Genomic DNA, 13,443 nt, shown 5'->3' on the forward strand with positions numbered 1-13,443 from the left:
AACGCCCAAACAGTAAGAATACAATGAATTCCCCAGGACTTTAAAAATTCAAGTTAAGCACCCCCAGTTCCTTCAAACACCCTTCATTAGTTATTCTCCTGACCCTCCCGGTTTTAGTCTTCTTGTCATGCTGCGATTTGTCTCACATCCTCACAGTGCACCCTAATCACTGTGGGGAAAACTAGGCCCTGCTTCGCTTATAACACAAGGCCTCTCTGATCTTTTCAGTAGCCATACCGTACTGTTTCTTCCTAATGAGTTTACTGTTAATAAACCCCCAGGTCTTTTTCAGATGTTTTGCTGCAAATATCAAGGGGAAAAGTGTGAGAAATTATAATAGGTATTTACTTTAACACTATGTCCAGAGTAATATGCCAGGTAGCCTAAAAAGGTCTATTAACCTTGTCCCCTTAAAAGAAAAAATTAACCAAAAACCCCACTCACCCAAACAAAAAAGTCTATCCGCCATATATTTAAGTTTTCTAAACTAAATGTCATTAAAAAATAATTAAAGTGAACTTACTTGCTCTTTTACACTGTCACCAGTAAACATGTACTTCATATGATACAGGAAGTCACAGATGGGATCCATGTAGTTTAAGTGGGTGCTACACTGGTCTACGTTCAGCAACATGTCATAAAATGCCACACCAATCTATTTAACAAATAATATAAAATTATTTAAATGGTAAGAAAATGGTTCAATAATTCAGCTTGATGCAGCTAGACTCCATTACAAGACTAGCACAGAGGATAACATGTTTGTTGAGGAATTGTCACTATCAGACAGACCTCTGCACATGGGTGATATGAAACTGCCTGCATTTATAATGGAATCCAGAGCGCTACAAACTGCCTCCTCATAGAGCTTACATGCAACTTCTCTTGCTAATAGTATTCGCTTAAACTTAAGAGCTAGACAATCCCTTTTCTAGAAACGACCTCTCAATTGCTGGGATATCTGCAATCTCAGGGAGCCTTTATACTGGACCTTCTTAGTTCCATTTGGTGGCTCATACTTTAAGGGTCTACTCCTGGCTCATTTTCTTTTATCTATACTCTTGTTATAGGTGATTGACTTCAACCATTCCCATCATTTTAATGAATTCCTCTGTACTACAGAGAATGTTCTCAAATGCACTTCTCCGTCCTTAACTTTCTTCTCAACCTTGATGACAGATATTTTCCCCTGCATCTCCAGTTCAACACATCACACATCAAACTCGTTATAGGCATACTAAGTTATGGGGACACTAAGGCCTCAAGAATTGCTCTTAGATCCCACTAAAATGATTTTCCTACTAATGGTAATGATACGCAGTTTGAAAAACACTGGGAAAGAAATCTTAATATATCTTTTAGAACTTAATCTTATCATGGAAAACCCAGATTTTATTCTACCTCTATCATACATCGAGTTCTCTCTTGCTGAAATCTTTGTAAAAATGGTCCCACGAGATGGTACACGTAAAGCAACTGGAACTCAGTCTTCACTATAGGAAGAAGTACTTCAGTAAGAAACCTAAAATTTAAAAATAAAAATTTATTGTTACTTGAAATCAGTTGAATTGTTTGAACTTTGTTAATACAGCCTACCCGAGTATTTGCAAAATTTGTAATCTTCTTAAAAACGTTTCCTTTAATTTTGGTAACATTTTAAATTAATCTCACATCTCTCACTGGCCCTTATTTTCATTTGATTATTGAAATAAATTACTTCAGATTTAGAAGTCATTCCTAATAGTAAAATTACTGAATGACAGAATGAGAATTATTTGAAATAAAAAGAGAATAACCAACCTAATATAAAGGCCATTCTCAAGAAACATGAATCTAATTAATACCAATTATACAGTCAAAAAAAAAAATCAGAAGATAGCCTAATATTAGTTATGCAGTTCCAAAGCCAACTTTGGGGATATATTCTGGAAAAAGAATACATTTGACTAAGCCTCCCAAAATCATAATGGAAAACAAGATACCAGATTGTTACTTGTACATACAAATTAATTTCATTCAAACAGTTCCGAAATAAAGGAGGCTTCCTGATACCTAGAATCTACTTAAGACTTCTACTTCTAGGTTGTTCTACTGAATGAGATATATACCTCATGCATAAATGAGATTAAAAAACAAAAACAAAATGATAAATCAAATGTCTTTAAGAAATCATAATACCTACTTGGGAATGAGAGAAAGTTGCCCGATGCTAGAATGGTGCCACACCGCATGTGCCAGAGCTAACGTGTAGCTGCAGCTCATCTCAGAGTAGGACTGATGACAAGCAGTGAAATCGAAGAGGCGGAAAGGATAGCCGACCCACTCCGTCTCAGACGTCAGGCTGGGACTGCTGATAACACTCACAATTCGATCATGAAGGACAATCCAATACGGCTCCTTTAAAACCAGGAGAAAGCCTCGTGAAAAATAGCATTTACCCAGTATTCCACCCCATATCCAGTATTCTACTCCAAAGCTTAAAATAATAGCACTTTCTCATGTCCAGTTCATTTAGTATCTGATATTTACTACATGGTAAATTGACTTTGCCTATGTTTATTATACGGATAACACTGGTACACATTTGTAATTCATAACTATGTGTGTGTGTATATATATTTTGGAAGAGTGTAAGGAAAAAGTGATTCATAAAGGTGCATAAAAAACAAGTGTGGAAAAGAAAAAAACAAGTGTGGAAAGCTCAGGTTCAGACAATATTACTGACATTCAAAGATGTCAGACAACTGTGTGGTGCTGACTAGACACGTGTGGAGGTCACAGAAGGGAGACTTCACATGGGCGGAGAAGTCATGGAAGACTTCACTGAAGAAGCAAGCCCTAAGCCAGCAGAGAATGAGTAAGCTTTAGAGAAGGTGACGGAAGGAATAAGGTTCTGATATATTCTCTTACATGGCAGAAGTACCTGAAACATGTCTCAACAAGCATTATTGCAGGAGCAAAGGCTCTAGATACATAACATGTTATGGGGGTTGAAAGTAGATCAGATTTTAATGGGAAAACTAAGGCTGGATAGGTAAGGTGGGACCAGAGATGCAGGGACCCATAAGTCAGGTAGATTTATTTAGATCTGATGCAAAATGCAAACAAAATAGTCACTGTAGATTTCTGAAGCAATAACAACGTGAAAGCTTAAAAAATATGAAACATTTCATTAACTGCATGACAAGCTTATACAAATCACAATGATTAACTCACTGGCAGGGCAGTGATGATCAATCCAATTGCATTCATCCATGCTGTAATGTTCTCTCTTGGCACTAAAGGCTGACTATTAGTGGGGAAGAAAGAATAAAAGAGTGAAATTATAAAAGTGACAATGGATCTTATTTTGAGAACATATATCATTTGGGGGGGTGACAACTGACCTATTTCAATAAAACTACAATGGATTTTTAGCGAGTCAAAATATAAACAAAAGCTAAATAAGGCTTTTCTTCTTTTTTTGGTCGTCTCCTTTAACAATGGTTGCTGAGCTAAAAGACTATTTCACTTATGTATACTTCTTCTCCAATCATTATCCCCTACTTTACGTTGGTCTTTAAGAAGGGAATCTTGAAAGACTATCTTTAGTGAGAAGTTAACATTATTCCTAAATTAAATGTCAAACAGCTAATAAAGAGTAGAAGTGGGAACAAACCCAGGTCTTCTGACCCTGTTCAGGGCTCATTCCATTTCATCTGTATTACAAAGCCAAGATCTGGACCCAAAAGACAGCCACTATTCAACGTGCATTGGCCTTGGGACAACAGGTTTGTCACACAGCTCCAAATAAAATATCATTCTCTACAAATAAACAATGAATCTTACTGCAGGAAACAGGATACACACCTTTTCAGGACAACATTTAGAAGAGCATTTCCAACATCTTGGCCTGAAACAGCCAAGGCCATGAGCTCCACACAAGTAACATGCAGTGCGTGGGCAGCGGGGTTGGGAAACTCATTGAATCTCCAGTCACAGTTTGGGAATGGACCAGGAGATTTGCCAGCCATTGGTGCAGATGATTAAAGCAATAACTATTTGATTATTTTGAGATTAAAGGCTCACATTTGTATAATGCTTCACAGTTTTCAAATGTTTCACATGTAAACATCTCATTCGATTACCAATTCACCTGATTATGAGGCCTCAAGAAGTGATTTATTGGAGCGCTTAAGAGGCAAACAATACAAACCAAATACAAATAAATTTGACATGACCGAAGTGTACTGATAGCAACCATGTGGTCAACCACAGGTATAAACAATTGGTCTTATATAAGTGGGCTCTTGTAATTGTGACATGATAGCTATAGATGCAACCAAGGTATCTGTAGGCTTTATCAACCTATTTTCTTTTAATAGTTATAGGAAAGTTAATAAGAACATTACTTTCTCATGAGTAATTCTTTTACTTCAGGAAATAATTCCTTGCATACGAAAAGAAATCATGCCCATTTATGTAAAATTGCTCTATCTAGTAAATAGTGGCATGGTGTATAGACATATTAAGCACAGTGTGCTAATAATTTAAAACAACATAAAAGTGAAGAAATAAAAATACCAATATAGAATCTCTTTCACTAAAAAAAAAAAAAATAAGGTTTTATTGTTATCTATTAATGTTTTAAAAAACATTCAGGGATTTATTTAAAGCAACAAAATTCTATGTTCTCCAGTGGCAAACAAGATGTATGTTCTATAACACATGGTACATTTATTTAGGAATAGGATTTTTTTTCTTTAAAACAGATTTTTTCTCTAAAGTCTTTTTTGAAATATAAATTTTAATGGAGTAAATTTCTGCCTATCTGGCATAATGCTGCTAATTTAAGATTTCAAAACCTTCAAAACATTTCAAATAAAATGATCTTAAAAAATTGAAATCCTAGAATATATCAAAATCTTGGAATATTTAAAGACAATACATGTTCACACAAATCAACATATAGTTATTTCTGAAGTGTCTGGAAAAATCACAGTAAAAAGGATATTATCTACTAGTCTGCCAATCAATTTGCAATAGTAGGAGTCATCTGGGACCCAGGGATTGTCTTCTCGTGCATTCATAGCGCATTTCAGGTAAGTGTCACTTAGACACCAGCCCTGTGGTCGATTATCCTTGAGCGACCCAATGATTGCATGGACAAGTTTTCGTTTGAGACTTTCGCGATTTCTCAGGTGCATTTCATAATAGTGCAGAGTGTTATACAAATAGGTCACTGGACGATCTGCCAAATAGAAAACAGATCATTACAATGTTACCTGGTTACTGACAACTGTGAAAAACTAATCCTCATTTTCAAGATTACCAAAAAACAGCTCAGAAGGTTATAAAACGATTTCACATGTTGGGCAATTGCATACAATGAATATTTTTATTCTAGGACAACGCAGAAGGCTTCTAACAATATACACAGCTTATACTGAAGGATATTCATCACATTCTGACATAGCAATTCCAGTCCTGGAAATTTATCCTGCAAAAATGACTTATGTGTAAGCAATGTTGCTGCAGCCCTGTTTATACTAGCAAAAGATTAGAACAGTGTAAATGGTGAAAAACAGGGGACTGGTTAGGTCAATTATGGCGTGTATGAAGCAGCTTTGTACGTACTGATACAAAATAATCAACCCTAATACATTATAAAGGTTAAAAAAAATAAGGTGCAGAACAATGTGTATATTACATAATATTTGTGAAAAAAAATAAACTACCAACTCCAGAGTATTTAAGGTAGGATACACAGGAAATTGGTAATAGTGATTGCCAACAGGGAAAGAAACTGCCTAGCTGGAGGATAGGGATGGGACTAACTACTTTTCACTGCATCATGTGCATACATTACCCAATACAGAAGAAAAGCATTTTTTTTTTTTTTTGGTGGTACACGGGCCTCTCACTGTTGTGGCCTCTCCCGTTGTGGAGCACAGGCTCCGGACGCGCAGGCTCAGCGGCCATGGCTCACGGGCCCAGCCGCTCCGCGGCATGTGGGAACTTCCCGGACCGGGGCACGAACCTGTGTCCCCTGCATCGGCAAGCGGACTCTCAACCACTGCACCACCAGGGAAGCCCCAAGAAAAGCATTTTTAAAGGAATGCTCCCTTGAACTTCATACCTACTCTGCAGTGCTAAAACGCAATTCAGACTTCTGCTTTGAAGGGAGACATCTCAGATCAAGGACTAAGAAAAACTGCCCCCAGATAAATACGCCCTGTCCCCACAGTGGCTGCTCCAGGACTTCTGCGCTCTGTCACTGACCTCACCATGCTGCAGTTACCAGGCTCAAAGCTTTAGAGTTGTCCTCGATTTCTTTCTTTTGATATTTTCCCCATAACTGGTCAATCAAGCCCAATTCCTACTTCCTTGACTATCTGTCCCTTCTTTCTCATTTTCAATGCCACCATACTTGTTTAGATGCTAATCATACACCTGAACGTCTTGACATAAGTCTTGGAAATGGCTTCCTCCTTCCAAGACATGCTGCGGCTAGAACTGGACCTACCCTTCTAAAAGAATGCTTTCCATACCATGACTTTACTCAGTAACTTCTAGTTACCTCTTGAATATCTGCAGGTTATAAAATCCTAACTTCTCAGCCTGGCATTTACGGTGATCTACCACCAGGTACAATTTAGCCCACTGTTTTCAAAATGCCTTGTTTTTTAACACCTCCATGATTTTTCCAAAGGATTCTTTCTGCTTATCATGCTCTCTTCTCCTTTCTCTTTATACAAATCACATACATCATAGTTCAAACACTATCCATCCAAGAAGCCTGCCAAGATCTGTTTAGCTCATAGTAACATTAGTCTGTTCTGAACTCATACTTCCCTCCTATACTGATTTGGTAATTAATCACACAATATATAAAATAAGGGATCTCTAGTATATTACTTTTTTTTTGGCTATGATTTAACTATTGATATTTTTATGTTTTCTATTTTATACTTCATGGCATCATCACATAGCACTGCCCCTCAAAAACATTTTTATTAAAAATTATTAAAATAAAACCTTTAGAACTACTATTACCCAAATGGTCATGCCCAGTTTAGTTTTGTCTATAGAGCTATTAGATGGAATTAAAATTTGAAAAAGCTCACCATGAAATTTATATAAGCCTCCCAGGTGATCTAGTAGAGTCTCCAATGACTTGGATACTGGGAGCAACTCTAAAAATCTGTGGATTACTATATCAAATACTGGAAGGAAACGGAGACACACATTTCCAAAATAGATGGGTAGATACGGAGACTGGATCGGCACAGGAGGATCGACCTGCTCTGCCAGGCCCTCAAAATAGAGCTTCTCCGGGTATTTCTGTGGAAGTGAGGAAATGGTAAATGTTTATGGGATCTTTTGTAATTTTCTTAAAAAAGGAACTAAATAAACCTGTCATTTTTCGAAGAGTATGAAACTGTGTTTGTTCCTGCAATGCAATGAAATCTAGAGTCCTTTACTCACCAAAAATCTCTATTATCCCAAAGATATACCAAAAGAGATTTACATATGAAAGGATTGGTAATAACGCTTTTCATTTTGTATTGTAAGTACCCATGTCTACTAAAACTGTAGTTTCAATTTATTCTTAACATTAGAGATACTCTAGAACCTTGAGAAAGTTTAGGGAGCTAATTCACTTCTATACAGACCAGAGAGAAAAGAGCAGAGCTGCAGAGAAAACAGCCAAGTCAATTAGCCAAATACCTAAAGTTTGGCCTTAAAAGGGATTAACTGAAGCACTAATTTTAATTAGTACCTTGTGATAATTCATGTGCTTGGTGTGCCAGTCATTCTGTAGCCAGTGTTCTGGGGAATTTTCCTTCACAAAGTCACTGACTCGATTTCTAAAATCATTTGGTTTGAGCAACAGCAACTGAATTATGAAGTAACAAACCTGGGCTTCATTCCCTTCATGACTACGCATGGCCTTTGGAGAAGAACAGAAAAATTAAATGAAAATGCCCAACCTGTGCGAAAGCATGGCTCTAAAGAGTCTAAATTTGAAAACAGTAAAACTCACGATTATTAGAATTTCATTATATGTCTAGTCTACCCCAAAACAACTGTTCAGCATTCCTCCAACATATCTGACCCTTTCTTGCCTATTTTTGGCTCTCACCTAGAATGTCCATCTTTATTTTTTGAAATTTAACCTACCTTTTAAGATCCACCACCTAGGTAGATGTAATCTCTCATTGTTGTCTGGCAATATTTTCCCTACACCTCTAACTTATCCTTTTATTTTACTGATTTATAAACTTACCTTATGTCCCTTACTAGACTATAACCATCTTTATATCTATGCTCTACAGCTACGAGGTAAATGTTAACCACTTAAGCTCCCTAAATATCACCACTATAGTATTAAAAAAAAATGTAGCATTGTCCAGCCTGGTTCAGTGATTTTTCTTAAAATTTGGCCTGAAATAGACATCAAAATCAGGAGAAAAAACTGCTTGGGGAACACTGGGTGGCTATAAGAAACACTCAGTTATGACTATGGCTACCAAAGTGTACAGAAATGGTTATAAGTACTGAAAAAAGATTCAGTGACCTTTTACTACTTCCTGCCTCTAGTAGGAGCCTTTGAGAATCAACTCAGGGCATTACAAGGCCAGGACCACATCTGTCTTATTTACTTCTATACCTTCTGTGCATATGACACAGTAGATATTCAGTACATGCTTACTGAATGAATGAAGAAATTGGGGAATCTTTAGTTCCTTAGGGAATTGGTAGCAATATTTGTTTTACAGTATAAATTTATTAAATCCTTAGAAACAACACAGAACAGATCAGCACAAGATCCATTAGCCATACACATCGATCCAAAAGAGAATGGGACTGCTTAGAAATCTGTTCTTAAGTAAATGTATTCTTACCAGGCAGAGAATTAATCTGTCCAATGTAACGATGTTGTACTTCCATACCATGTCATTAAGAATTTCAATGCATTTGTTGAGTTGCTGACCCCCAGCTGATGTAGAGAACTCATATACCAGGAAATCTGCAAATGTTCTCACATGGACTACCAAGGCCCTAGCTCCAATTCTCTCTAACACTCTGGAAAGCAGAGAGTAAAACATAAATTGCATTGCTGTAGGGTATAATGGATTGCCAAATGGAATGCAGATCCAGGTTTCTGGCTTACCTATAGCCAATCTGATTAATATGATCTGTTTCCAGGAGCATTTTCCAGAGAAGACAAAGGAAGAGAGGAGGAGAGCGTTGTGCAGAAAAGTGGGTAATGATGTCATTTTCATTCGTCATTGACTTCCACTTCCTATACTCCTCCTCCACGTTTTTTTTCAGATTAAAACGGCTTTCCTGAGGTACATTATTTTGTTTAAAGAATGCCTACAAGGAAGAACAGAAGTTTATTTCAATGGTTGTAGTAAAAAGGGCTATGGCTACAGAGTCAAGAAACCAGCTCCAGGCTTGACTCTAACACTAATAAATTCCAGGTCACCTCAAGCAGCTCAGTAATCAAGGCCTGAATTTCTATACTGGGAAAATACAAAGGCTTGATTGGATTATCTGTAAGATTTCTTTCCTAGATTTTCTAAACAGAAATTCCAAGCAAGCCTGAATTTCAAACTTTCTTCAATCATCTGTTGATACTTCTGCTCATCTTTGGAAAAAAAAAAGGAAAAGAAAAAGAAATTTAAGTACTCTTTGGTTACATATCTTAGTATATCTATAAGGAAAATCCATTACACTAGCCGAGTGATTCTCAGAGTATGGTCCCCAGACCATCCGTATCAGTGTTACCTGGGACCTGTAAGAAACGCAAATTCTCAGGCCTTATCCCAGACCTACTGAATCAGGAGCTCCGCAGCTGGGGTCCAGCAATCTTCAGCTAAACAAGCCCTCCAGGTGATTCTGATAAGTTTGAAAAGACCTACCGTTCCAGCCCTATTAAAAGTTACAGAAAACAGATGTTCATTATGCCTAAAATTTTCTCTGCGAAGTGGAAGACAGATGAGGTTTTCCTTTCTCCATATTATAAAAGCCAAGTTTATAGTTTTCTCTTTGTGTGATTTTAAAAAATCAGTCAAATGTACATGATGTGTATTCTGTGAAGCTCCATTACACTGTATTTCTCCCCATTGCTGTTCTATGAGAATTTTTCAGTTAATGTGTTAAATCTCACAAGATTCTAAAACTGTTCACTAGTAAGATGAAGCCATAACAATTAAATTTTTAGAAACATATCCGGTCCTATAATAAGACAAGGAAAAAACTCAAGAGATTTTGGAAGTAATAGCAAGGATTTACAAAAAAAAGAAATAAAAGCTAATTTTCTCTGGGTATCATCAAAACTCTCTAGAATAACACAGTAAATGGGAAGAATGATTTCATATACTGTAGACTCAATATATAATTCAAGATGAAATTACCTGCAGTGGGCCTGGAAAACAACTAAGGGTGTGTGAAGCCCAATTATGAGGAGTAAAACTCATGATGGTCTGAAGGATGTCTTTACACCAAGTTCCCTGAATTGAATCAGAGCCTGTAAAAAAATCTAAACACAAGCAAACAAATGTAACCCAGATATAAAAGATCATGGCCACAATTCATAAAGGATTTCACAGAGAAGTCACAAGTATGTACACTCAGAGAATTTCACTGCAGTGCATTCACTACTTAACTAGTAATCACATCGGTAAATGTGAACATAACTAGTGAAAAGAAGACAAAAGACATTTGGTATCTTTTTTTTTTTTTAATTACAGAGCACCAATGATAAAAGATTGGTACAGGCCCATCACGACGGCTCATTTAGTTCACTCTGACAATGAGGTATTAGCACTTTACTGAGCCAAGGAAATAGAATTAATAAAGTACCACATATCTCTTCTGGTGGTTGAAACAGCTATAGACTATAACTCTCTAAACCAAAGAGGTTTATTTAGGTAAAATAAGACAGTTTACAGAAAGGTATTTGAGGTTGCTAAATTCAATAACTATTTCTTTAAAATAGCCATTCTCAAAGTGTGGTCTGTAGACTCTGTGGGTCCCCAGTATCCTTTCAAGGATTCGATGAGGTCAATGCTATTGAAATAATAATAATACTAAGATATCATTGGCCATTTTACTGTGTTGAAATGTGCACTGATGGCACAAAAGCAATGGTGGGTAACACTGCTGGCCCTCAGAACAAATCAAACAGTGGCACCAAACAATACTAACAGCCACTGTAATCTTCACCACAAAACACTCTTAGCAGGAAAAAAAAAAGTGCCATTTCACTTAAGAAGATTGTATCTCAGCCCTTAAGTACATCTATTTGTAATATTCTGTGTGATAAAATGGAAGTACGCATAAGGTGTTCCACCTACACACCAAAGTATGATGGGTATCTTGAGGAAAAATACTTGTGCGATTGAGTACTGGGTCAAATTAGTTCTTTTTTTTCAATGGAATTCCAATTTTACTTGAAAGAACATATAGTTTTCTGGATTTGGGCGTTAGGCAGACATTTTCTTGAAAATTAACAAAGGGAGTCTGTCACTTCAAGAAGAACAAATGACTGCATCTTTTACCAATGATAAAATTTGACCTTTCAAGTGAAAATTAGAATTTTGGAAAACTTATATACACTACCACAAGCCTAATAGTTTTCCAAAACTTAAAGAATTTTTCTAATGAAATCTGTAGTGAGATTAAAAAATGTAATTTTCTTATACTACATAATGAAATGTGTCAACATTTACAAGCTCTATCTACAGAACTCAGCAAACCAATGTTTTCTAAAAAAACAATTCATGAATTTACAAAATATGCATGAACACAAAATCCATTAAATGTACAAAATAGACCAGTGGGTTATAAGGTAACAGAGTACGAAGAGTTCACTGATAGGACTTTGTACTCCATTTAAGAAACTATCAATTTTTCAATTTTGTGTGACATCAAACAATATTCATAATTAGCTGAAAATGCTATTAAAATACTCTTCCCCTTTCCATCTCCTACCTGTGTGAGGCCATTTCCTTTTTACTTACTTCTACTAAAATAACACTTGCAATAGATGAGATGTAGAAGCAAATAAGAGAATCCAGCAATATTCCTTTACATCAGACATTAAAGAAAGATGCAAAGGGCTTCCCTTGTGGCACACTGGTTAAGCATCTGCCTGCCAATGCAGGGGACATGGGTTTGAGCCCTGGTCTGGAAGGATCCCACATGCCACACAGCAACTAAGCCCGTGTGCCACAACTACTGAGCCTGTGCTCTAGAACCCACGAGCCGCAACTAATGAGCCCACATGCCACAACTACTGAAGCCCAGTGCGCCTGGAGTCTGCTCTGCAACGGGAAGCCACCACAATGAGGGCCGCGCACTGCAACGAAGAGTAGTCCCTGCTCACCACAACTAGAGAAAGCCCGCACACAGCAACAAAGACCCAATGCAGCCAAAAATAAACAAACAAACAAATAAATAAAAGCAGCTCTATAAAAAAAAGAAAGAAAGATGCAAAACATGTAAAACAATGGTACTTCTCACTAAAGTTTTGTTTTGGAGACAACAGGGTTTATTTTTCATAAAAATTACATCATGTATGTTAACATGCAATAGGTTTATTACTGTTATTTTAAAATAAATCAAATATTTAAAAAACTCCTACTTTAATATCTGACAAAGTAAATATCGTATATGTAATCCATATAACAGAAAATCTTTGGGAATTTCAATTATTATTATTATTTTTTAAGAGTATAAAGTGGTCCTGAGACCAAAAAGCTCAGGAACCATGACTTTAAAATGATGTTAGATGACCAAAAACTGATGTTCAACCTAGTTAAAATGGTAGTACACAGAGAAGAATTTACATTAATTACTGAAATGGTGAAGACATCAAAACAACTGGTTTTTTGGAAACAAGTGAGAAGAATCTTTTCAGTAGGTTACCCTCCCCCCTGCCCCTTAGTAGTCAAGAGGGACACAGCACACTCTGACTCATCTGTGTCTGTTGGTAGTGGCTGCATATTCACTGTACCTGTTACGTGAGTTGCTCTAGCTAAGGTCAATATCAAGGCGCGGTTCAGTTCTTCAGATTCCGCTGAAAGCACCGTTTTGGGATCGCTAAGGAAGCGTGTAAACTGTGGCTGTACCTCCGAGCTACCTAATGCTGTTATAAGCCTGAGTGCAGTGCTCTCAACACTGAAAAGTGGGAGAACAAAAACAATCATTAAAAGATTAAGCTGCAGATAACATCTCAGAACTACAGAATTAAATCTAATTCTAGGTTAATCACAACGGGAAAACATGCAAACTATAAATTTCCCTTCTTTGGTTAAAAACAAACAGACAAATGAACTCGTCTTTTGTGTGGGAATGAGCTTTGCTTAATTTGTTTTAAAAGCCCGAGGTGCCAAATTTTACAGCAAAAACCAACTGACATTTTTACACATTTGAAAAAGATAGCTTGTA

General features: G+C 36.7%; 1 protein-coding gene across 5 annotated transcripts in view; it reads right to left on the reverse strand.

The window, feature by feature from the left end:
* MED23 (mediator complex subunit 23) overlaps nucleotides 1–13,443 on the reverse strand; it is a 42,509-nt gene that overhangs the window by 2,346 nt on the left and 26,720 nt on the right. For 3 of the 5 annotated variants that reach the window (XM_004313334.4, XM_019951649.3, XM_004313333.4), the window contains 12 exons: nucleotides 13,010–13,173; nucleotides 10,407–10,531; nucleotides 9,158–9,363; nucleotides 8,889–9,069; nucleotides 7,763–7,933; nucleotides 7,107–7,323; nucleotides 4,994–5,230; nucleotides 3,850–4,015; nucleotides 3,217–3,289; nucleotides 2,183–2,397; nucleotides 1,402–1,522; nucleotides 524–655 (listed from right to left, as the gene is read on the reverse strand). In XM_004313334.4, coding sequence (XP_004313382.2) covers nucleotides 524–655; nucleotides 1,402–1,522; nucleotides 2,183–2,397; nucleotides 3,217–3,289; nucleotides 3,850–4,015; nucleotides 4,994–5,230; nucleotides 7,107–7,323; nucleotides 7,763–7,933; nucleotides 8,889–9,069; nucleotides 9,158–9,363; nucleotides 10,407–10,531; nucleotides 13,010–13,173 — 2,008 coding nt within the window. The remainder of the gene's footprint in view (nucleotides 1–523; nucleotides 656–1,401; nucleotides 1,523–2,182; nucleotides 2,398–3,216; nucleotides 3,290–3,849; nucleotides 4,016–4,993; nucleotides 5,231–7,106; nucleotides 7,324–7,762; nucleotides 7,934–8,888; nucleotides 9,070–9,157; nucleotides 9,364–10,406; nucleotides 10,532–13,009; nucleotides 13,174–13,443) is intronic. The other 2 variants (XR_012324838.1, XM_073789602.1) reach the window with 2 other exon arrangements.

Source organism: Tursiops truncatus, chromosome 12 (assembly GCF_011762595.2).
Source record: "Tursiops truncatus isolate mTurTru1 chromosome 12, mTurTru1.mat.Y, whole genome shotgun sequence".
Classification (NCBI taxonomy): domain Eukaryota; kingdom Metazoa; phylum Chordata; class Mammalia; order Artiodactyla; family Delphinidae; genus Tursiops; species Tursiops truncatus.